Raw genomic sequence first — 26,191 nt, 5'->3', positions numbered from 1 at the left:
GTGTTAATGTGGGTTGTGCTGGTACGAGTGAATGAGAGACAGCAGTGCTGCTGGTGTTTTTAAACCACTGTAGGCTGTAGGGCTAGGAGGTTAATCAGATTAATTGAATTACTGTTTTAATGTGATTTTCAAAATGGGATTAAAGAACCCTGGAGCAAATAATGACCAACAAAACTATGTAGGACAAGATTCTGTCTGTCTTTACATCTACAAGGTAGACCAGGTACGTAGCAGCACTGCTGTTACTACTGACACCATGTCGATGTCACTGCAGTGCTGAGAATGATCCACTACCAAAATAATAACTGCTTTGGGGGAGGCAAGAAAGTATCTGCAGAGAATAATGGACTAGTCTGTAATAAAACCATAAATGGAGCTAACATGGTAATGTAGAAACTCATGTTATGTCTGATCTGTGTATAATAGGCTTCAGAATGACAGTTGAATTTTTTTACTTTATAGTTTTCATTTCTGAAAAGGTTCTAACCTCAGAACTTTAGTTCTGAAACCTCTGAATTTTAAGTTAAGAGACTAATATTCTTTCTACGTGCAAGCTAATGTTGCTTTAGAAATGCTTTAGAACGATGTGTCCCAAGTAAAAAGGTTTTCTTTCTTTTTTTTTCAAGATTTTAAATGCAAGAAAATGTATCCTTTATTATCTGTGGTCATCAGTCATATACTACACGTACAGGAGATAAAGGTTATGTTGTTAAACACTAGAATATAAGCCGTATACAATCAAAGCCATAATGAAGATTGTGTATTTTTCAGATGTTCAATTGAAGCTGCTACACGTGCCAATCTGACCTCGCAGAATGCCTTCTTGTGTACCATGGGGGCTGTACTGTACACACACTGACCTCTCTTCTAATCCTCTCACAGTAATCCCATACTGTCCCTTGAAATGAAAGGAACATTCAACATGTAAGGTGTCTCATTAGAGGAACATTCAGACAAGCAAAGTCTGAACTGCTATGTTAATGGAGCGAAGGCATTTTGCAAGTCGATTACACTTGGATTTTTTTTTTTTTTTTTTTTCGAGACTCCAACCAATTTTGTTGTTCTGACACATTTTGTAGTGCAAGATCCTGAATTTTAGATTTGTTTCTTTTTCCTTTTTTTTAACAGATATCTTTTTTTTCATTGCTTTTCCCTGAAATGTGTGCAGTGGATTACATTGGGTGCATTTTAATACCTTTTCAAAAAACTATAAAAAATGGCAATTACGCATCAGTTTGAGTTTTGTGCTTTATTTTTAAAATTTATTTGAAGTAGAAACTGCAAAAACAAAATAAGAGCAATTCCACATTAATTAAACATAAACACTAAAATCCGCCATCCGAACAAATGACTGTCCCTGATGTCAGCAGGTTTTATGCTGGTCACTTAATTTATATCAGTCCTTAAACTTTCAGTCAGTATTTTTCCCAGGTCATTAAAGGTGTATTTTCTTTATTGACTTTTACATCAAATTCACAGAAGAAAGATTTTCCAATTTGCTAACTATTTAAATCTTGCATGGTATTTTACCTTGAGATACACTGTAGATGTTTGACTAAAATTCTCGTAGTTAATTATTTTATTTTCTCAAAAGTACAAAAGGATGTATTGTTAGTTCATTCCTTTGACACAGCACTGAATGGCACTAAACAAAGTTATTAGGTATGATCTGAGATTAGTATTCTTTAGAAATTCTTAATACACATGTGAGCCACTTTCTGCATGTACTGCTGAATTAAAAAAAATGTTTATTGGAAATGAATAAGATCAGTTGGCAGAATTATTATTAAATTAATGTGGAAAGTACTTTACAAATATTATTATGATTATTATTATTTAAATCAAATGTTCCACGAAACAAAAGCATTGCAATAAATAAATGAACCATAAAATTTGGGCAACTTACTGACATCAAAGTTATAATTAGTGCCTTAACTTACAAGATTTGTTGCTTAAGAGCAGACACCAATTACACCAAAGTTAAATAATTCCAATATAAATTAGTTCCAGAGCATAACACTGAATTTATTTAATATATAATAGTTAACAATATAACTATTGTTTTACTGTGTGTACTACAATCAAGAGGATGACATTCTCATTATTTTTACTTATATTCTTCTCCAATGATCAGTGATCAGCCATTAAAAGGTCCCTCTTCTAATCTGTTATTGTCTCTATCTTTCTGGATCTCATCTCCTTCAGTCCTTCTTTCACAAAAATATTTCTTCTTCTCACTCCAGGTCTTCTGCCACCTTCTCTCTCTCTCACACACACACTATAGAATGTGGAGGGCCTCTTGAAATCCTTGGAAAAATGGCTCGGTGATCTTATTGCCATAATTTCCACACACTATCCTTTGGAGAAGTTGCTCAAATGTTGATTGGGATTCTTAAATAAGACTGATAATGGTACTGAACTGAAGATTGTACCTACTGCTCAGAACAGAGCCTACTGTATCACTGTAGTGTAATAACTTAAGTAACAACATTCACTCACTCTACTGAACACGCTCAATTTCATCTCGGAGGCTGCTGTTCCCTTCGGCGCAGCTTGGTAGTGTGTGCGAGTAAAGTAGTGCATACATACACATGCACATCAGCCTGGTGGAGATCACAGGGTGTGTACAGCTCTCTCTGGACTGTTTTGACCCAAACTTGAACAGGTGTCCCCCGCTCCCCCGTCCAGGGGGCTTGCCCCGTTTTTTGGCAGGGTCATCTGCAGCGCACACCAAAGAGCAGAGCGAGACTTCCGGGTGCTGCTGCTCAGGTCTTTCAGTGCAGACGCCAAAAGAATAGTTTCTAAGACAAGTAAACAAAAAAACAGAGGAAAAAGACACGTTTGAATGGATGGTTGACTCAAACTTTCAGCACAAATCTAAATGTATAAACAAAGTCACCAAGAGGGATTAGAGTGGATTGATGTTCACTGGAGAGCAACTTACCAACAATTCTTCAACGCTGGCAAGAAGAGCATTCATGCCTTATTAGCTTTATACATAATTTTGTCAGCTGTGAAATAGTGGTAAATATGGAAAAAAGGATCCATTCCTATTTTGCCCTTTCATTTTTTTCCCAGCATTTTTTATATACACTATAAAAATGTTCAAATGCACCCATGGCTTGCCTAGTCCCAGCAGAGAAGTACTGTCAGTAGAACAGGACTCTCTGGAGCATTTTGTCACCATGCCTACTGCCAGGTGTGATTTGGGATGAGTTGGGAAGTTGGCTATGAGGTTTCTAGATCATTCATTTTATAATGGAAATCTTATTGCTCCCCAATTTATATTAGAATATTACAAGCCAGCTTGAAAATTGTTACTTTACAATTCAGAATGCTGGTGCACTGTAGCCAAAAGCAGATTTTCACAGTTCACTAAAAACTCTCTGTACCTGACAGGTGATCCAGCCACTTGAAGTACTGTAGTGGTCTGTGCTGTAAGAGTCACTAGTAATATTTCTCAGAGCAGAATGGTAGATTAATTGGTGGCCATTTTTCTATCAATTACATCACCATAGTCCTGGGCTGTTAGTATGGTTGCTTCCACTATTCTTTTTCTCGCATACGTGGGTAAATACAATTTATTCTGATAAAGAAATCTGAGCTTTTGTCTGCACTTAATGGCTGATTGATAAGACATTTAAAAGAGAGTTTGTCATCCATCCAGATGCTAAGGTATTTATATTCTGTGATTCTTGCCTGATGCTGGATCCTGTCAGGGTAGTACTAGTTATGCATTTTAAAATGCTATTTGTATATCTGAAATACAACAAGAACTTGGTTTCATGAGCATTTAAGACCCAGTATATGGTCACATAATTTGCATGCAGGTGTAATTTGCAGTCTGAGGTAGAAGCAACAAAATGATTGACAAAAATATATAGAATAAAACTCTTTTGGTTATAGACTGGTCTGATTTATGGTTACCCATTGCCACCAGTGATGGGAGTAACGTAGCGTTACTAACGCCGTTACTTTTTTCAGTAACGAGTAATCTAATTACTCTGACTGTAACTAATAACACTGTTACTATTTCCGACAACCCATTACTGCACGTTACTTTAGCCGCTCAATTAACTTTTTTTTTTTTACTTCGCACATACAGACAAAGGCAAAGGTTTGGGGGGTTAACTCAGTTACTAACTCAGTTAATTTTTTGAAGAAGTAACTATAACTAATTACTTTTTCATGTAACATTCCCAACACTGATTGCCACACATTGTTTTCTGCCAGAGAGGTAATCCTGGGTTCAAAGCATTGCATTATCGCTAAAAGTACTCTTATACACAGCAAAAAGGCAAGTGTTAAATTAATTCCCACAGAGTTGATTTTAACTCTTTTTCAGGGTTTATATAGGTCCACACTCTTTGGAGTTAAATCAACACTTTCAAAATAGTTAAACATTTAACACCTTGCCAGAATTCCTTTTTAACTCACATTTGTATTTCTTTAACTTCCTTAAATTGTTACACTAACACTGAAGAGTTTAAAAAATATATGAGAAGAAGACTAGTCAATTGATATGACTTTATTATTTAATTATTAATCAGGACAGGATAGCTTGTAATTTTCCATTGTATTTCTTAGTGCATTACCAACACTTTACCACAATTTACTGTACAACGGATGGTTACTTGCTCTTATAACTTACAATATATCGGCAAACAACCATTAAATAAAATATAACACAATACCCAATGGAAGGTAGCAAGGTGGGCAAGATTTCACACTGATGGTAAGTTAGGATCTGGGGGACACACCCATTATGCAAATAATGTGTTTAACTGGGCGGAGTTTAATTACATCTCTGTGGAGTTGGCCAGTATTTATTGGGTTTAGTGGGATTAACACTGACATATTCAACTCTGTCAAATAACTCCAACACTGAACACCATTTAAATCTGAGTGATTTAAAATTACAATTTGAGAGTGAAAATCAACTCTCAGCTGTTTAACTCTGAAGCTTAAATGTAGATAGTGGCCAAAAACCTTTGTAAGATCAATAAAAATGGCAGCAGAGTACATGTGTTTGAATGAATTAATTTGGTGCCTTTAGCCATAGATGCAGGACTCTCTGGAAGGTAGTGGATATGTTATTTGGTGCCTGGATTTCAATGGTATCACTGTAGTGACCTAAAAAATGACCTACCAATACAGATATCAGAAGTAATTCTGTATTATCTGCCTTCTGTGTTTTGTTACCACCTCAGTATGCCTTGTATGCAACTACCTCTGTCCTCCCTGAGGTAAGCTGAGCCCTGTCTCTGTCTGCTGCTGCTGTTGAGAAACTCATCCTTGCGGCGGGCCTGAGTTATGTGGATAGCCTCCAGGTGCCTATCCAGTGCTGAACAGATATTAGCGTGGAGAGGGAAACTCCGCAAGCATTCCATCCTCCCCAACAAACTCACTACCTTCAAAATGTAAACAAATTACTAATTACAATAGCCATTTCAACTTCTAATACTGGTACTGAAATGACAGACACTTCTAATCATCAATGTAGTGCTACGAATGAACAAATATAGGTTTACATATGTTATTTACTTCATTTTATAAAATAAAGACAAAAATTGAAGATGCTTGCCTAGAAAAAACTATTCATTCTCATAGAAAACTACAGAAACTAGGTACCACATAAGAAGTATACACAGTCTGCCCTAATTGTTGTCCTATGTTCTTTCTTATATGCTGACCTTTCCTTGCTCTCGAAGCTGGTCCACTATGAGCCTGTCCACTCGGGAGGGGTTGGATGGCATCTTGGGCAGAGGGTTATTGTTCACCACAAACACTCGTTTCCCTGGGTAGCTTTTCACCAGAACAGACTCTGCCTATTATACAATGACACTTAACTGTTTATTGTCTTTTAGAGCAATTCATTGATCAATGCACTTACTATTTCAGAAAGTTAAAATTAGAATTACCTTTTTTCTTTCTTTTTCCAGCATCTTCCATTGCTCATAACACTCCTCCAGATACTGGTGCAGTTGGCTCAAGATGGTTCCTTGACTCTTTGGTTCCTTGCTGAATTTGGTTGGCCTCATGGTAGACAAGAACCCAGGAAAATCTGCACCAGCTGTGTTTGGCCCTATCAACTCCTGCAGGAAGGGGTTTAAGATTGGAATTTCTGGCAGAAAATCCTTCATTTCCATCAAGGGCACAGAACTGCCAAAGGGCAGCAGAGGGTGGGAAATGAACAAATGACATGGATTCTGTCGGGGGTCCCCCATCTTAAACGTATAAGGGAACATCTGGGGTGGCACAGACTTGGCTTGGCTGGGGCCCGGTCCATTGTGTCTGGCCTGGCCAGCATATATAGCGCCTAGAATCTGATGCGGGTTTTGCAGGAGTCCTTGTTTTTTGACTGCTTCCCTTGGAAAGTTGGCTAGGGGTTTGGATTTCATTCCAAATGGCTGAGATTTGTGCCCATCAGATGTAAAACCTGTGGCAGGAGATGCTTGCAGCCGACTGTTGCTGCCTGGCTGCACTCTGAAATTTCCTCCATCTTCACTGCCTGCCATGTTCCTCAAGCTTTCCAGACCCAAACCTAAGCCTGTCTGATTCATCCTTTCTTGTAGACTCATACCAACACCCTGTCCAAAATCAGTAAAGTCTCTGCCTGTAGGCCTCTGCTGGGATGACAAGACAGGATGAACATATTCAGCAACAGAGTGAGACATGAGCTCGGATATCCCCTGGTGGTGAGAGTTGATGCTTGCCTTGGCTGGAAGCTTAGTTTGACTTTGGTACTGGCTTGGCTGGCTGTGGTGGTGCTGGTGTAGGCTGGATGGTGCAGGCCTAGTTTCTCTCAGCCTTGTGTCTGTGCTTTGGTGCGGTGTTGGAGGGTTGAAGAGGGATGAGAAGGATTTAGGAGGCTCAAAATAGTCCGACTGCTGACCAAACCCCGAAAACTCCTTAGTGGTGTAGTCGCTTTGAAAAGGCTGACTTCTTCCAATGTCACTTCCCCTTTGCTCTCCCAAGCACTCAATCACATCTCTCTTAAGACTGGGCATTTGCGCAACAAGTCTTTTCAAATCAAACGTCTTATCATCCTGAACACTCATAAAGTTGTTTGGAGCTGAATCCCTTTTATAGGAAACCTTTTGCTCCCCTACAAGTAGAGCTTGGATGTTACTGGCCATCCGGTCAGCATCCTGCATAGCAACAGGCATTCTGTGACTTTTGTGTCTGCTCATTCCAGATACATCCTTGTACGGGCTGAAGTAGGAGTCATTCATTTCATTTGAAGAGCAGCAAGAGTCATTAAGTGCGTTCATGTTTTCATACAGGGCATCCCTTGTGCTACAGAAGCTGCTGTCTTTCCCAGGCACCGGCACGCCATACTCAGATTTACCTGCTCTGCCCTTGGGAATGTAGGCGTTAACAGCAGGGGGTATACTGAGACAAGGAGGAGGTCTGGTGAAATAGGCCTCTGATTCGCCATTGCAAGCAGAGAAAAGCCAAGACGGATCAGCAACATCAAAACTGTTGAAATGCTGGTAAATGTCAGTGTTCTGATTAGAGTTTCTGTCCATTGGCTCAGGACAGAGATATTCAGACTGCATGCCAGGGCTGGGCTGCATCTTTACCTCAGAAGTAAGGTACTGCAAGCTATCCTCCTTCATAGGCTTGGGGGACCACACAGTTTTTGGGCCAAATGATTTCCTGTTGAGATCAAGGTTTGAGTTACAAAAAAGAGACAGATCATTTTAAAAACTGAAGTTAAAACACCACTTAAATACTAACTCCTCTGAGAGGTAGCAGTCCATTGGATCCACCTCCTCCAAGATATCTGACACTAATCCAAAGAGATCAGTCTCACTTCCACAGTCATTGGCATCGGCAAGATTCCTGTAACAGACATACAGCATGGCATTTATTAACAACTCCCTTAAAACACCCTGTTTTAAATGAAGGGGGAGAACTATTAATACACTGTTTATCATGATTTTGATGGAATAGTAGACTCTACTTTCTAGGCAAGGCTTTCTAATTAAATTTAAAGGATTGCTTTAAGGATTTTACAGCATTCAGCAATAAGAGTGTTAGTTAGGTCACCTCATCCTCAACTACCCAACTCATTCAAACAAATATTGGATGGAGCACCATCATTTCAGAGAACATAGTTCCACTGCTTCAAACATCAGTACTAGGGGGCTTTTATACCTCTCTAGCCCACACCTAGCATTAGGCATGGTGCCAGTAGGTTCATGTGTAACTGCTCCAGAGAGTCCTATCGTATTGGCAATACTTATCCACAGGGACTATACAACTATACACTTTGTAAATTGCTACAAATTTTATTAAACAGCTTGTACCCTTACACTTAAGCTTCCTTGGGTAACCACTGATATTAAGTTATTCAAAGTTTTCTACATAAAAATACACAGATTTTCACAATATCCATAACTCTGACCTCTTTTTAGGGATGCCTTGAGCACAATTCATGAGTTGATAAGGATCATCCTGCACGGCCCAGGAATTGTAGGGCAGAGGTGGCTCCTCATGCAAAAAAAAATCTGTGTTGAAAGGCTGAGGCAGTGGTCCACCATCTCCACTAATTTCATTCTATTTAATGACACAAAATGTAAGACAAAAACAGGCTAAATAATTCAAACAAACAACATGTAATTAACAAAGCTTGTGTCTTCTTTGTGTTTTCAATATAGTAGTTCAGCAATATTAAAGTATGGAATTGTTTTTCACCTGAAACTTGTAAGGAGAGTAGTACGAGTCAACTTCAGCTTTAAAAAATCGATCAAATGTTGTCTTTGCTCCATTTGCATCCACACTGATTTTGCTTCTCCCTGCATTATTAACCTTTAGTCAGAAAGAGAACATAATTTACAGAAAGATATCTTAATTAATATTCAAGAAAAGATGGACAGACAATATAGAGTGAATTTTGTTCCAAACGTTTTTCGCAAAGAATTAATTAAATCTGCAATCAAAATTTTACGAATCAAAAATAAAAAGTGTATAACGCAAATTCAAAAAAGAGAAAGAAAAAACATATTTTAAAATATACTTGGTTACTTTATTATTCTTTGCAGTTATTTGAAAATTATTTCAGTTTGCATTTTGCCAATCTTTGCTTTCATTCTTGTTTTTGTGGATTTTCTGTGGATTTTGTTGCTAAAGACTTTTGCTTCTCAAATCTCTCATTTGCTTCAGTTTTCTGCCTTTTTTTTTGTTTGTTTTGACACACTTTTCATGGGTGGGCAGGGCACCTAATTTTGAACTGAGGGGTACCCCTCACCTTGCCCACCCCTGAGACCTACCACATCCACAGCCGTCATCATCAACATTAAAAAGCTCACGTTATTGAGCTGTGCTAAATATTCATGCATAAAATATTCTTGTCACGTAGTCAGTGAGTTAGCTAGGATTAGCTATTATGCCTCCAGGTAAAGCCAAGTGGTCAGCTGCTGTACTCCTCCCTACCCGTATTTACACTTTCTCTCTGGAGAGCCAACATCACACCATCTCAAGTATAAATGTTAAACATTGAAGTATATGAACTGTTAACTACAGTTATAAAAAGGCCAATCAGATAGATAGATAGATAGATAGATAGATAGATAGATAGATAGATAGATAGATAGATAGATAGATAGATAGATAGATAGATAGATAGATAGATAGATAGATAGATAGATAGATAGATAGATAGATAGATAGATAGATAGATAGATAGATAGATAGATACTTTTTTTTATCCCGAAGGAAATTTAGGCATCCAGCAGCAACAACACAATACAATAAGAAACATACTCAGACAAATCAAAACACAGAAGAATAGAAAATATATAAGGCTATAAAAAAAAAAATAACTATACAAGGTAAGGATCTATCTGTAAACGGAGCAGTGCAGTAGATGTTGCTAATGGTCATAAATAATTAAATAATTAACAGAGTAAAATGCAATGACATCGATTACGAAAGTGACTGATGTGACATAGAAATATAATATAATATAAGTATGCATACGTTACAAGAAAGTTCTAAAAAGAGAATGTGAAAATGTGAATACCCAATCATGAGTAAGGTATACTTTAATGTAAGCGAGGTTGGGGAACTGTTAATATAAATAATTAAGTTGTTGAATAATGTCCAAGTGGTGTGCCTGGATTAAACTCAGTCGTCAGCAGCATCCCGTCCCCGATGGGAGGAGTTAAAGAGTCTAATGGCTCTCGGAATGAAGGATTTTCTGAGTCTGTCTGTTGTGCAGCTCTGTGACAGCAGTCTGCCACTGAACACACTCCTCTGCTTCATGATGGTGGTGTGAAGTGGGTGACTATCATTGTTCATGATAGAAAGCAGTTTATCCAAAGTCCTTCTCTCAGCTATTGTAACCAGAGAGTCCAGCTCCATTCCAACCACTGCCCCGGCCCTCCTGACCAGCTTGTCCAGCCGTGATGCATCTCTCCTCTTCATGTTGCCTCCCCAGCACACCACAGCGTAGAAGAGAATGCTGGCCATGATTGATTGGTAGAACATCTGCAGAAGCTTCTTACAGATGTTAAAGGACCGCAGTCTCCTCAGAAAATAGAGCCGGCTCTGTCCCTTCCTGTACAGGGTGTCTGTATTTGTTGACCAATCCAGTTTGTTGTCCAGCTACAGACCAAGGTACTTGTAGGTCTTTACTGTCTCCACATCAACCCCCTCGATGGAGACTGGCTGCAAGGGTGGTCCAGACCTACGGAAGTCCACCACCATCTCCTTGGTCTTGGATATGTTCAACTGCAGTTGGTTCAGTCGGCACCATGCAACAAAGTCATCCACCGGTCTCTTGTACTCCTCCTGACCACCCTTCACACACCCAACGATGGCAGTGTCATCCGAGAATTTCTGCAGGTGGCACATCTCAGAGTTGTACTGGAAGTCTGATGTGTAGAGAGTGAAGAGGAAGGGGGAGAGCACAGTCCCCTGTGGTGCTCCAGTGCTACTGACCACAGTCTCCGATGTGCCGTCAGTGAGCCTCACGTACTGTGGTCTGCAGGTGAAGTAGTCTGTGATCCAGGACACCAGGTGAGGATCCACATTCATCTTCACCAGCTTGTCTCTGAGAAGTGGAGGCTGGATGGTGTTAAAAGCACTGGAGAAATCAAAAAACATGATTCTCACAGCACTACTCCCCTTGTCAAGATGAGAGTAGGTTCGGTGGAGGAGGTAGATGACTGCATCCTCAACACCAATCTTCTCCCGATATGCAAACTGGAGAGGGTCCAGTGCATGCTGTACCTGGGGTCTGAGGAGTGGGAGAAGCAGTCGTTCCATGGTCTTCATAATGTGCGAGGTCAAAGCTACCGGCCTGAAGTCGTTGAGCTCACTGGGGCGAGGTTTCTTGGGAACAGGGACCAGGCATGAAGTTTTCCACAGCGTAGGAACCCTCCCCAACTGCAGGCTCATGTTGAAGATATTCGACAAGGGTAACCCAAGTTCAAAGGCGCAAGCGGAGTCTCCTCAGCGCCCCTGTGACCTGGTCTGCAGAGAGGTGGAGGGGCGAGGTGAGGGGGGGCGGACTGGATGTGCTGACAGTCTGTGAGAGGGAGACCTGAGCAGCACTCAGAAGAGGTAGGGAGGTGTCCAGTGGGGCAGAGGCTGAGGTTGCTGAGATAGCAGGACAGACAGAAGCAGGTGAGGATGAAACAGGGCAATCAAACCGGTTATAGAAGAGATTGAGTTCGTTCGCTCTCTCCACACCACCAGCTGTTGCACTATCACTCTTTGGCTTGCACCCTGTGATTGTCCTCATACCGTCCCAAACTTCCTTCATGTTGTTAACTTGTAACTTCTGCTCAACCTTCTTCCTGTAGGTCTCCTTAGCCTCCTTTAAGCAGGACTTGAGTTCACGCTGAATATTCTTCAACTCCTCCTGGTTCTTGTCTTTAAAGGCCCTGTTGCGTTGAGCGTGTTGTGGTTGGTTGCCTCATCACACAGGGTTTGTAATGAGGCTTCAGGAAAACCAGATTGTGATCGGATTTTCCAAGTGGGGGCAGTAGGATGGCGGTGTACGCATCACTGATGTTAGCATACAGGAGGTCAATTGTCCTGTTTTTTTCTGGTGGGACAGTCCACATACTGGGTAAAAGAAGTCAGTGTGGAGTCCAGCGTGATGTGGTTGAAGTCACCAGAGAGAGCGACAAAAGCATCCGGGTGTTGTGCCTGGAGCCTGGCGATGGTCGCGTGTATGACGTCACACGCAGCCTCCGCGTCCGCTCGGGGGGGGCACGTACACACAAACAACAATGGCGTGTGAGAACTCCCGCGGGACGTAATATGGTCTTAAACTCACCGCGAGCAGTTCAACATCCCGGCAGCAGATAGTCTCTTTAACAGTCACATGGCCAGGATTACACCATCTGTTGTTAATGAGGATAGCGAGCCCACCGCCCTTAGATTTGCCGCTCCGCGCGCTGTCTCTGTCCGCTCTCACAGTGACGAATCCGGGGATGTTTACATTAGCGTCGGGGATGCTAGCGGTTAGCCAAGTCTCAGTGAAGCAGAAGAGACTGCACTCCCGGTAGGTCCTCTGGTTTCTCACTAACGCTGCGAGCTCGTCTGTCTTGTTGCCCGGCGAGTTCACGTTCCCCATCACCACTGCTGGAATACAGGGCTTGTATCTCCAGCGGTTTTCCCGTTGTTTAGCCTTTAGCTTAGCTCCGGCTTTACAGCCCCTGGAGCGTCGCTTAAGCTCCGTCGGAATGGGGTGCCTCGCGCCGGCGCGGCTCTTTGTTCTGAGCGTGAGAAGTTCTTCCCTCGAGTAAACAAAGTTACTGCAGCCCATGTACCAACCAGTACCTACTTGGCTTTATCTGAGGCAAAATAACTACATAGCTCACTGACTAGGTTACTAGAAGATTTTAAGCATGAATATTTAACACACCTCAATAACATGAGCAGTTTAATGTAGTAAAACACCTATAAAAGAAATATAACATTAAACATAACATTTGTATAAAATTTAATTAAAAAAGTATCTACTGCTGATACTGCACTGAAACCCATTCCAGGATTTGAAGAATGCTTGAAGCTGGCAGGAAGTGGGCGTGGTAGGCCTCAGAGAGTTCAAGGTAACCCTCAGTCCAAAATCAGGTGACCAATGGGGATTCAGGGGGAACGACTTCTTCTAAGCCCCGCCCACCCGTGAAAACTGTGCCAAAACTCAGAAGCAAAAAATTAAGCAGAAGCAAACGGGAGATTCCAGAAGCAAAATCTACACAAAATCTCAACAAAAATAAAAGCAAAGACTGACAAAATCCAAACTGAAATCATTTTTAAATAACTGCAAAGAATAATAAAGTAACCAAGTATATTTTAAAATAGATATTTTCTCTTTTGAATTTGCAACATACACTTTTCCTATTGATTCTTAAAATTTTGATTGCAGATTTTTTTTTTTTTTGCATAAAACTTTTGGCACAAAATTCACTTCATAAGACAAGCACACACACAATACCTCTACAAAATACTTGTGTTTTATAGACATGGCACTGGACCCAAATAACACAAGCAACTTCACTGTGGAAATGATTTGCACAGCAACAATTCACAATAAGAGTCACCACTAAATATTAATGTTTAAGAAAGTTGCAAATGAATATTAATTGAGACATTAGTTAAACACTTTGTACTAATTAATAATGGCTTAACTAGTGTCAATTAATAACTAGTTGAGACATTCTGTCATAATTACTGTTATTTAATGTTGTAAAGAATTATCATTTACACAAGATTACTAGATACATTACAACATGACTGTGAGGATTTCATTGCATCAAATTGCAAAAGCACTAATAAGACACTGATTTAGACAGATAAAAAGATCACTTCATTATTCCCAGAGGAAAATCACAAATTAAATTCACACACTGAATGATTAGTTCAAAAACACAAATGCACATATCCCAAGTTTATAAGATGGTGATCCATCTGTCCTGGAAAAGCAGAGCTTTATAAGCTCTTCAGCCAATGCATCACAACAGGCATGACGACCATAGATTCTTAAGATTTAAAACATTTGTAACTGATGATGTACGTGTAGTACTTAGTTAACTGAGTGAAGGCGAAACTGTTTTTACATGCATCACAAAAGCACAACAACATAATGGTTATATTGTGCAAGAACACGTAAATATACAGGAGATGGCGTTAAGTGTGTAAGATTTGGATTGATAGAAAAATATTTTTTTAATATTATACTTTTTCCTTAAATTAAAACCAAAGAAGCTGAATGTGACCACATGAAGCATTTTTAGAAAGTAGATTTCTTGTAGCACTATAATTTCTACACTGGCAAAACAAGCTGTTTCAGACAACTACAAAGCCTTTTAAAATATAACCATATGATGGTTAATATTTTCATCAATGGTGATATACACATTTACATTAATGAATTTTAATGTACCAAGGCCATTCTTGGCCAACTGTAGTAGAACATACAATAAAAAAGTTAGCAAGCAGCAAATACCAATAATGTTATAATATCAATATCATCATGCATCCCGAATATTTTGAGACTTTTGAGATTTTTTTTTTAATTAATAGATCAGCCACTCAACTTAATGTACTGTTCTCTTAAGCACATACATTGGTCTATTAAATAAATAGTTCCCTAAATTAAATAATTATTGCTTTTACAAAATCCTCCAATTTAACAATCTATTCAATCTATTTAATACTTATTTTACGTATTTAATACATATTTCCCTAAATTATATTAATCTTTTTTCTCAGTTTAGCTAACTAACTACATTATATATGAATCCCTTCAACTCAACTGATAGTTATATAACCTAAATTATTCAACTGACAGAATGTCTCCATACATTTTTAATATAAACAAGTAAAAAAAATTAATAGGAAATTGTTTTTTGAACTTAACATACTCTTAACAATGTAGCTAGCTTACCTAGTTAACTAGCTAGCTTAACTAACTAAGTTAACTACAAAAAAGCTATAATATAATTATAGCTAAATAAAGATAATTGGGTAACTTATAAATACGCTAATAGTTTAGATTTATTTCACTATTAAAGCTAAGTTACTGGTTTGTGAGTTGTGAAGTTAGTTAGTTAGCTTAGCTGACCTTAGTTTCCTTCACGAGCTAACATTCCCACAGCTAGGCTAAGCTAGGTTATCTAGGTTAATTAGCTAGCGTAGCTAACGCCCCCTCACTCCCTGTCGATAAATTACCAGAATGGTTCCGCCTTCACCCGACTTACCTCCATCTCTAGCAACAACAAATTACTGGTCTCGATGAAATGAGTTCTTGTGGTAATTTATTTTCACGATTGTTTTTCTAAGTATCAATATCACTCTGCGTGTGATATGGTAAATGTTCTGAACGGACTGGCGGCATATAGCATATAGCTATGCCGCGCACTCCGCCCGTTACAACTCCGAGAACAGATGTTTTTATAGTTTATATTCGGGCGGCTGTGATTGGTCGCCTGAATAACAACCAGCCAATCACAGTCCGCTGTGACTAACAGGGCAGGATTCCGGACCATAGCAACCGCACAAGTTTTACACATTACTGCTGAATCAACACGCAGTACATAAACATAACAATATTAATTATCATAGAGGTGCCTGATTTTATATAAGAATTAGAATTTATAGTGATTATGGTAAAGGAAAATCATCCCATATTGCTTCATGAGTGAGCAACCACAAGATGGCGATGTTTACCTTTTAACTGAAGGTGGATGGACGCATGGATGGATCTATCTATCTATCTAACTTAGTTATCTAAACATAGTTTTTTTTCCCCCTCTGGACACACATACATAATCATTGTACAGAAAATAACACATAAACAACAACCTACTGGATCCATGGCTGTGCAACATTCAGAATTTCAGAATTAGACTGAATTTATTGAATACATTTTAATTGAATTTGATTTGGAATTACAGTAAGTGGAATTAAATTCATTATTAGTCAGATAATTTCATTCTTATCACATATCAGTGACAATGTGATGTTTTTAATATACTTCCAAATTGAAGTACAGACACTAACATTACTAAGCATAAATTCCCTTAATGTTGAATAATTAACAATATATTCATTTTAAAGCAATCAAATGAAAAAAAATGGTAAAAGCATTTATCATTTATTAAAGTATGTTACAAGGCAACATTTTTCCATATAATGGTCAACAGTTCCTTAAATGGTACAAACCTAAAAGTTTGGACAACGATATTTGAAGACTTAAAGCAAGAATAAAGTAAAGTATAATGGGAAATAAAGTGCTGTCCTTTTTCTACAATTTGATTATGGATTTCTTTAAATTTTATGGAATCCTAATTTTGCTCCATGTAATTCGAATTAAATTGCAATTCCACTTCTTGTTTTCAATTCCAGTTCAAATTCAAGAACTGAATTGAAATTTAGGGTCATTCTCAATTCAATTTAGAGTTTTGGACATCCCTGATTGGCACCATGCCTAATGCCAGGCATGAGCTAAATAAAGCCCTCAGTCTTGAGCTGTGGAGCAACAGAACTGTGTTCTCTGGAATAGTGGAGCTCCGTCCAATAAGTTACCTTTGGGATGAGTTGGGATGATGTGTGGTGTCCTGGCCTCACTTATGCTGTAGAGACAATAAATAAGCTGGTGTTCCAAAACAGTGTATAAATAACCTAGCTATTCTGAGTAAAACGCGCCGTTTATCAAACGCCTTTGTGATTAAATCCTTATTCTCCTCAGCGGGGAGTCAGACTGGGCCGTAAACTTTTATTTACCAGTAGCTGGGATGTTTTAAAGTATTAAAACTGCTCCAGCACTGTTCCCCCGGCTCATGTGGGTAGTTTTTTCAGTGATTTTGGTGCAGGTGTTCCGTCGAGTAATGCTACCTTGTCAAACACTGCTTCCTAAAGGTAGTGCGCATGCGCTGACCTACAAGTTTTAATTATTTCTTGTGGGTTTTTTTTATAAAGTAATGTTTGCGTATTAAACAACATGGACTCACTGTCATTGCAAAAGTATGATTAGAAATTAATAATAATTAACACAACAATTATTATTATTATTATTATTATTATTATTATTATTATTATTATTATTATTATAAAAATACAAAAGCAGTTTGTAATAACCTCTCATTGCCATAACTTTGCCATGATACAGTGATATGTGCCAGCCAAATATACTAACCTACATCTACTGTGGCTTCTACTGGGAACAAGCTCTAATATAGTGCTTCTTTTGTATTTTACAGTTAAATACATGGTAGCACGGTTTGACAGGTTAGCACAACTCGACAGAACACCGACTGGAGCTCAGATTCGCTCCAGTGGCCGCAGATCATCAGGCGAGTTTAGGGAGTCTGGAAGAGTATCGGTTTCAAGCCCCCCCCGAACTCGCTCCTCCTTCATCTCCTTACAGAACGGCGTAAGCGAGAGGGAGGCTTGAAACCGTTCAGTCGGACAAAGACAGTGAAAAAAAGTCATGCAGTTCTGCAACGCAGCGCGCGGTGGTTGGTCGGGAAAGTTGTGAGGAAAGTTCGCGTTTTCTTCGTGTTTTTTTAGTAAGTACGGCTCGTAATATGTTGTTTAAAGCTTAAATCGTGTCGTCGTTAAAGTTTTAGTTCAAGTTTAGTGAGTTTTATACTAGAATGGAGACCAGTTTGAGCTTGTCCGTCTTCTCCACGTTGCTGCTGCTGCTGTCGTCCTTCCTCCCCCCTGTGTTTGGACAGTATCAAGGTGACCATGGCATTGCTGTTCCTGACCACGGCTTCTGCCAAGCTATTACCATTCCACTGTGCACGGATATCGCCTACAATCAAACCATAATGCCCAACCTAGTGGGCCACTACAACCAGGACGACGCTGGATTAGAAGTGCACCAGTTCTATCCATTGGTGAAGGTCCAGTGTTCTCCAGAACTTAAGTTCTTTTTGTGCTCCATGTATGCACCAGTGTGCACAGTCCTGGAAAAGGCCATTCCACCTTGTCGGTCCATTTGCGAGCGGGCCAAGCAGGGCTGCGAGGCGCTCATGAACAAGTTCGGCTTCCAGTGGCCAGAGAGGCTGAGGTGTGAGAACTTCCCAGTTCTTGGTGATGGACACATATGTGTGGGTCAGAACGACTCAGCACCCACCGCCCCGCCTGCCCACAACATGCCACTTCCAGGGACGCCGGAAGTGTTCCTGTTCTCCACACCAGACAGGCCCTTCCGCTGCCCACCTGCTCTCAAGGTGCCATCTTACCTCAACTACAAATTCCTCGGGGAGTCGGATTGTGGTGCCCCGTGTGAGTCATCCAGAACCCACGGGGTCTATATGTTCTTCACTGACCAGGAGATTTCCTTCGCCCGCATCTGGATTCTGGTCTGGTCGTGTCTGTGTTGTGCATCCACACTGTTCACCGTCACCACCTATTTGGTGGACATGCAGCGCTTCAAGTACCCCGAGAGGCCTATCATCTTCTTGTCTGGCTGCTACACCATGGTGTCCATCGCCTATATCACAGGCTACTTCGTGGGGGACAAAGTGGTGTGCAATGAAAACTTTTTCCCTGACAGCTACAAGACTATTGTGCAGGGCACAAAGAAAGAGGGCTGCACTATCCTTTTTATGATGCTGTACTTCTTCAGCATGGCCTCTTCAATCTGGTGGGTCATCCTTTCACTCACCTGGTTCCTGGCCGCAGGAATGAAGTGGGGCCACGAGGCCATCGAAGCCAACTCGCAGTACTTCCACCTGGCTGCCTGGGCCGTGCCAGCTGTTAAGACTATCAGCATCTTGGCCATGGGGCAGATCGATGGCGATGTTCTGAGCGGCGTCTGCTTTGTGGGCCTCAACAATGTGGATCCACTGCGGGGCTTCGTCCTGGCACCTCTCTTTATCTACCTCTTTATCGGCACATCCTTCTTGTTAGCTGGGTTCGTATCGCTTTTTCGGATACGCACCATCATGAAACACGACGGCACCAAGACAGAAAAGCTGGAGCGGCTGATGGTGCGCATTGGTGTCTTCTCCGTGCTCTACACAGTGCCGGCCACCATCGTCATCGCCTGCTTTTTTTATGAGCAGGCTTTCCGGGAGCACTGGGAGCGCAGCTGGATCAGCAAGAGCTGCAAGAGCCTGGCCATCCCGTGCCCCATGCAGCCTGGCCCGTACATGACCCCGGACTTCACCGTCTACATGATCAAGTACCTCATGACCCTCATCGTGGGGATCACCTCTGGTTTCTGGATCTGGTCTGGCAAGACCCTTCATTCCTGGAGGAAGTTCTACACACGCCTGACCAATGGACAGCATGGAGAGACCACTGTGTAGAGGACGCGGAGACCTCTAACATTCTCTGGACGCACTCACAGCAAGGAAATGCTATTTTGAATTAATGACTGAATTCATTTTCCTTAGCAGCGACATAATCTGTGGAACTCACATGTTTTCACTTATTGTCAGTATTCTGAATTGCCGAAAGCAGTCACTTGTTGGTGTTTTTTTGTTGAATATTGTTAAGTATGTCATTTCTTAAGACTTTTGCGGAATGAGGAGATTACAAGATCACATTTTTTTGTTTGTTTGTTTGATTTTCTGTTGTTTGTTTGTTTTTGTTGTACTCCCAAAAAAAACGGACAAGCTAAGGCAAAATGAAAACCAAACTTGGATTTTCCAAAAGAAACAAACGTGGCCATTTTGGTGCCATGTGCTGAAACACTCTCTCTCCCCCCTCTCTGCTCTGTCTATCCCCTCCCTGTTTTCTCTCCTCAACTTACCAGCCATGAAAAACTCAGGCTTGTACAGCAAGATGCCAGCTGGGAATTCAGCAAAAGGAGGGGAGGTGAGCCGTGGGGGTGAAGTAGGAGGAGGAGGCCTTTGAACATGGACTTCTTTTTTTTTCACAGTAAACTGTGTTAGATGTGCTTTGAAGCACTGTAAATACTATTTGTAAGAAAATATATATATTTGAATATAATTATATATTTGTATTTAAACCACGGGATGGTTCTTGTTTTCAAGTTTGGTCAAGTTCCTTTCTGTCTTTCTCTTCTTCTTTCTCTCTGTTGCTGATGCACACACACACACAATCACATACTCAAAATTACGCAGACACACAGAGAGTTAACCCTCTACACCCAAGGTTTAATATTCAGTTATTAATCCAAAATGAACAACCTATTAATCATTTTTTGGTTCATCATATCTTGTGGCATCCCACAGGGTTCTACTTTAGGGCCTATGATACTGCTGTTAGTAATGAGAGTACTGTAAGTATAAGAGTGATGGCGTGTGGTCTTAAAGACAGAGTGTAAGGGGTTAAATCTGTAATCATGTTTCCTCCTCATTCATGTGCTTCACTACTGTGCTCGCAAAGCTGTTTCAAATTAAAAAAGGTTCACGAAACAGAATGCGCCTTCAGCTCACCCCCCTTCCCCCTTCTTATGCAGGCCAGCATAACGGTAAAAGTGACCCAGCCCTGTCGAACAGCAGCTTCAGGAGTTTGAGCTTTCATGCCTGTGATATCAAAAGTCTGGGGATGTCTTGTCTTTTGAGTAATATTCCAGATTAGGGGTTGCTATTTATTTAAATTGGGGAAAGAAGTGCTATGGTTTTATGAACCTTTTTCATTTTGTAGCTTCAGCAGCTTTAAAAAATGTTAATCAGTGCATGTTTCTTGGTACACTATACAGCCCTGGGAAAAAAAATAAGAGACCACTTAAAAATTATGAGTTTCTTTTATTTTTTACCAAATTGAAAACCTCTAGATTATTATCAAGGGAAGATAAATGATCACTAACTGCCAAACCAAGCTGAACTGCTTGAATTTTTTTTGCACCCGGAGTGGCATAAAGTTATCCAAAAGCAGTATGTAAGACTGGTGGAGAAGAACATGCCAAGATGCATGAAAACTGTGATTAAAAACCAGGGTACTTCCACTAAATATTGATTTCTGAACTCTTAAAACGTTATGAATATGAACTTGTTTTCTTTGCTTTCTTTTCTTTCTTTGTAATGTCTGAAAGCTCTGCATCTTTTTTCTTATTTCAGCCATTTCTAATTTTCTGCAAATAAATGCTCTAAATGACAATACTTTCATTTGGAATTTGGCAGAAATGTTGTCTGTAGTTTATAGAATAAAACAATAATGTTCATTTTACTCAAACATATAAATATAAATAGCAAAATCAGAGAAACTGATTCAGAAACTGAAGTGGTCTCTTAATTTTTTCCAGAGCTGTATGTCCAAAGGTTTGTGGACAGCTTCTGTAATGAGTAGGACACTCTGAAGCAGATAAACATGAAGATACAGTATTGGCGCTATGTCTGATGCCGGGCATTGATCGATTGTGGAGGACTGTGGAGCAGGGGAATCATACATTTAACATGGGGAATTAGGTTCTCTGGAATAATGGCACTGCTTTATTTAATAATGTTTTGATTAATATGACCGTTGGGGCTGAGGTGGGTAGTTGATCATCCAACATCCTGACCTTAATCAAACTTTTGTTGCTGAATGCAATCATATCCTCATAACAATACCCCAAAAATCCAGTAGAAATCCTTTCCAATATGTAGAAATAGTTACTCCAACAAAAGTAGAATGAACTTTGATTTCTGAAGAAAAATGAATAAGCAAGTGCCCCAGTATTTTGTGAATTTAGTGTGTAAAGAACAGTGTCCTAAACACTTAAAAATGTGATAAGTGAAGTGCTGACACACAACATGGCACAACCATTTGTAACTTGGTTTATTCCTAACATTTTTGGAAAGGTTGGGTGTTAAAGATAGATGGTTAAATAAGAGCTGAAGAATGTGCTCTTTTTTAATTTGTTCAGTTGGTGTTCAGAGTGTGAAGCTAAAAGCGCTTCTCCAGCTAATGGTTCTCACATGATAAGGATGACAAGAGGCTGGTGGGAGAGGAAAACGAGGAGCACATGATGAGACTGCAGACTGTGTGTGTGTGTTTCCAGAACCAAATTTTCTTGATTTTGTAAAAAAACACAAGAAATCTCCAGCAACCTACATGGCCCACAAAGCTCCTGAGTTTAAAATGTGCTTTTACAGAAACAAATGTGTAATTTCCAAAATGACAACATTATAGGAGGTTAAAACATTTTTTGGAGTGTTTCAATTGACACAATGTAAAGAACAGCTTAACATTCACATTACGTGAAAAAGAGTGAAAAAATCAGTCACACACATAAAAAAAATACAAAATCAAGATATTTTATAGAATTTTTATCAGTATATTAACCATTAACCAAGCGGAAAATTGAAATACACTGAGATAAAACAATGATTGTAACAATGTACTTATAAAGTTCTTCTGCCTGTTAAGTAAAAAAAAAAATACTTTTTTGTACAGCAACATAATTTGAAGTGATAAATTTAAATGGGATGTCCGAATAAATATGAATGAACTTATTCCAGGAAGTGAAAAAAACATCAGCATCTGAGATACATTTTTTTTCTACAAAACAATAATGATTTAGATTTTTAATATACTTTTGCTGTCCAAATTATTTTTTTTTATTGTATACAGTATTCATATAATAAATAGTATACATGGAAGTTGATATTATATGAACGTTTAATATATAATTATACATGTTATATGCATATAATATATAATTTTGTGTTCACAAAAAACCTATGACCAAAACTGCATCTTTACAGCAAGACAAAGAGAAAAATCTATACAATGTTCTATTATCTAATTTTTGTTGGTCTAAAAATGTTTACCTCAAAGTAAAGAAATATAGTCAGATTCAAATAAAGTCAAAAAGTTAAAATGACAATCTCTAGACAAATTCATCCCTTTCTCAATTTTTCATAATTTTCCTAAATAATCTTTTGAGCATACATGGATGAAAAAATAGGTCAAACAAAAGTGCTCTAAATTTTCTTCTAAAACCTTCAAATGACAAAAATGTCTTCTTCTAAATTTATCCTAAGATCTGTAATAACTACATCTTTTATAGCATAAACAGAACTTGTTATAACATTGTTGTACTTACATATCATGGAAAAAAGCAACTTTACAGAAGGAAGATTAATAACTTTTAATGGAAGTTAATATTAAAAGATGTTGTTCCAGATTATTATAAAAACAATCATATTTAGGAAAAAAGGAAAATATAAGACCAATAAAACTGTTTTATTGATTAATTATTTAAGAATAAAATATTTTAAGTTGAAAACATGAGCATTTTTGATATGCATTATTTTCCACTGGCACAATATATACAGTATAAATATTTTACTTGGAATGCAGTTTTAAAAGAGTCAGTTTATAGTAAGGCATTTTTTGTGGCATATGTTTATTCATTATTTTTATGTATATGTAGTCTTTTTATGTATTGTAAAGAACAACTGCACGACACACTTTGTCAAAAAGTGTAGAATGCATTTTGCATGGCTGTAACAATATATAATACATATGGTACTACAATATTCCAAAAATTGGGATAATGATAAAGTTTCTTTATGTGTACTTTGTAAACACATTGTAGAAGTGAATCATTGGTTCTTTTCAGTGTTGTAGATGGAAGGCTGTCAGCACATGGCCCTTATTTACAGTGCAGACGTTTATCAGGTGTGTGTTTCACTGACCCTGCTGGCTTTGTCTCCTCTGGCAACTGTTCAGCTTATAGTCCTGCATGCTTTTAGACCTGTGTGTGTGTGTGTGTGTGTGAGAGAGAGAGAGAGAGAGAGAGAGAGAGAGAGAGAGAGCTCATATTTCCAGTCTAATGCATGCCCCCAAGGCAGTCAATTTCATGCTCAGTCCTTCACACAATGGCGGCCCTCTGTCTTTACCTTAAGGCTCATTTGCTCAGCATCCGATATTGTCTTAAAGTAGGGCTACAGCTGAAAACGAGTGTGTGTGGGTGTGTGTGCACTTATTTGAAAGAGATCTCAAAACCACATCTCCACCAAGAGACACTGGATGTACTTCATAGAAATGTTGGTCTCGTTTCCACGTTTACAGCTGACCACCGCTTGAAATGGGCCGGAACTTAATTTTACTTTTAGTAGTATCAGGACTCGTTCTTGTTTCCTGCTCAGTAAAAAAAAAAAAAAAAAGAAGCTAATAGTGGCGCTGTGATTATGATGATAATCACGCTTTTTTAGGTGCATTATAAACTCATTGTTAAATATAGTTGCACCCAAAGAGAATCATGCGACTAGGTAGTTTAACAAATTTGAGGGGATTCTGTGTCCCTCAACAAGTCCGAGAAGGACTACATTATAAATTATCACTGAAGTTGTCCAGACTATGATGTAACACATGATGATGTAGTAACTTAAAAGTGTAAAACAAACCAAATTATTCTGCGAATCATTTAGGTGGCTCTTATCTGGGTCGCTATTAACTTATCCTGTGCAACAGAGGTAACTCTTGGTCTTGTTATTTTGGGGCGGCCCTGATCAGAGCTAGTTTCTTCGTAACGTTTTTGATGGTCTTTGCGACTGCACTTGGGGATACTTTCAAAGTTCTTGACATTCTTTTGACTGACCATCATTTCTTAAATATTGTTTTTATTTACTTACTTGAGTAGATCTTGCTGTAATATGGATTAGAACATTACTCAAACAGAGATTTTCACTGTATACTAATTATACCGTCTCACAAACACATTAAGAGGCAAGAAATTTAAGTAGTTAACTCTTGACAAGTTTGGCACAGCTGTTAACTGAAAGCCTGAATTCCAGGTCACTCTACCTTATAAAGCTGACTGAGAAAATCCAGCTGATATGTGTAAAGCTGTCTCCATCTAAGCAAGAGGTGCTACTTTGAAGAATCTAAAATATAAAACATATTCTGTCTTGTTTAACACTTTTTGTTTACTAAAAAAAAATCCATATGTTTTCTTCATATTTTGGATGAGTTCAGTATTAATCTACAATTCAAAACAAATAATGCAGTGTTTACAAACTTTTGACTGGCACTGTTAACTGGTTTTACTCTACAACCCATTCAAAAAGTACCAGATAGAGGATAATATTATTTGAATGCAAACCTGCAGAGCGCTGAAAAGAAACTGCTCAAAATATAACAATCAGAAGCACAGCAGCCTCCTTTTTTCAAAAGCAAATTACAGTCTTGAGATGGTCTATTTAAAATAAATGCCTCTTGGTTTGCCATGTTATTTCCTTACAAAATTAAGTCAATGCATTTTTAGGTATGGTATGAGTGTCCACATACTTTCTGGGGCTTCTGTACACTTTGCATCAACATGTTTCCCTCTGCACTTCTGACCATTTAGCTGTTTGTTTTAGTCTTAAAATGTCAAGTTTCAAAATCAAATGGTTTGTTCTTTCCATGAAAAAGGAAAGAGCATTTACATAATGCGCCCTATCTTACACCCTGCCTACAGTCTATTTTAATGCCTTCCACCTTGCGCCATTTAAATAGCATCAGTGCTTGTGAATATATCTACACTTATGGGTGTGGTAGTCTTGAAATGAGGTGTGTTCAGGTAAATTTCTTGTGTATTGCTATCATGGCAATGAAAAACACAGGTGTGCTACTTTGTGACTGAAAACAACCTAGGTAGACGCCAATGGTCAGACGTTCACTGCTATTTTGGCAACACAGACTTGCTTGTTACGCACACATGGACACATAGATAACAAGAATAACAAGAATGCAAAACAATAAACAGAATACCTTCACAGCATGAACGCGCAGTTCAGTTTCCTCTGCTAAGAAGCGTTGGACACGCCCAGGTAGCTGCGCCCCTGATATAGCAATCCGCTAATGTCAGAGCGCACCTGGCTCTTAAAGGGAATGGCAAGTGAAACGCTGATTGGATTATTGCAGGGGTCGGCAATTAAGTTTGGCCGCGGGCAAGATATTTTCGAAGCCATTATGTGGCGGGCCACAAAAAATAAATCTGTTTTGGAAAATGAAGTGTAATGGAATGGAGTGCTACAGACTAGTAGCTCTCCAGCCCACAGGGTTGTTGAACCCAATTGCAGAACAGTTGATCTCAAAGCAGGTAAACCCAAGAAAAAAAATGAATAAATAAACACACTGCTCCTCACGTGGGATTGAACCCGTGTCGTCAGGGTCGTGGTACAATACACTATTCTGCCCCGGCTAGTGAACTGGGACACAGCCGAGAAAAAAACTCCTTATAAGGGAAAGGAAGCCCAAGAACGGATGGAAAAAAGAGAGTCATCCCGATGTGACAGAGAGACAGGGGAGAAATGTAAATAAAAGCTCGCCA

At 39.2% G+C, this 26,191-nt stretch overlaps 2 protein-coding genes across 3 annotated transcripts; one reads left to right on the top strand and one right to left on the bottom strand.

Annotated features, from left to right (window-relative positions):
• Positions 1 to 1,050: 1,050 nt before the first annotated feature.
• moto (minamoto) lies at positions 1,051 to 15,410 on the bottom strand. 2 transcript variants are annotated; one of them, XM_022677106.2, is made up of 8 exons: positions 15,225 to 15,408; positions 8,704 to 8,817; positions 8,414 to 8,565; positions 7,744 to 7,848; positions 5,922 to 7,662; positions 5,694 to 5,828; positions 5,231 to 5,411; positions 1,051 to 2,801 (listed from the first exon to the last, which is right to left on the bottom strand). In XM_022677106.2, exons 1-8 carry the CDS (start codon positions 15,228 to 15,230, stop codon positions 2,614 to 2,616), a joined length of 2,622 nt encoding a protein of 873 aa, XP_022532827.2. In that variant the 5' UTR covers positions 15,231 to 15,408; the 3' UTR covers positions 1,051 to 2,613. The 2 variants fall into 2 exon arrangements, with proteins under 2 accessions (XP_022532827.2, XP_022532836.2); XM_022677115.2 differs by lacking the exons at positions 5,231 to 5,411; positions 5,694 to 5,828 and having other exon boundaries at positions 2,633 to 2,801; positions 15,225 to 15,410.
• Positions 15,411 to 17,409: 1,999 nt separating this feature from the next.
• On the top strand, positions 17,410 to 19,954 carry fzd2 (frizzled class receptor 2). The gene has a single exon (XM_049467997.1). It carries the CDS (start codon positions 17,622 to 17,624, stop codon positions 19,284 to 19,286), a length of 1,665 nt encoding a protein of 554 aa, XP_049323954.1. The 5' UTR covers positions 17,410 to 17,621; the 3' UTR covers positions 19,287 to 19,954.
• Positions 19,955 to 26,191: the final 6,237 nt, after the last annotated feature.

Source organism: Astyanax mexicanus, chromosome 19 (assembly GCF_023375975.1).
Source record: "Astyanax mexicanus isolate ESR-SI-001 chromosome 19, AstMex3_surface, whole genome shotgun sequence".
Lineage (NCBI taxonomy): Eukaryota > Metazoa > Chordata > Actinopteri > Characiformes > Acestrorhamphidae > Astyanax > Astyanax mexicanus.
This window is presented reverse-complemented; position numbering and strand designations above follow the sequence as displayed.

Coding starts and splice junctions, on each gene's coding strand:
- fzd2 (XM_049467997.1), top strand. CDS start 17,622: ATGGAGACCAGTTTGAGCTTGTCCGTCTTCTCCACGTTGCTGCTGCTG.
- moto (XM_022677106.2), bottom strand. Junction 7,663..7,743: donor GACTGCTACCTCTCAGAGGA/GTTAGTATTTAA, acceptor TGATCTCAACAG/GAAATCATTTGGCCCAAAAA. Junction 2,802..5,230: donor TTACCTCAGGGAGGACAGAG/GTAGTTGCATAC, acceptor TACTTGTCTTAG/AAACTATTCTTTTGGCGTCT.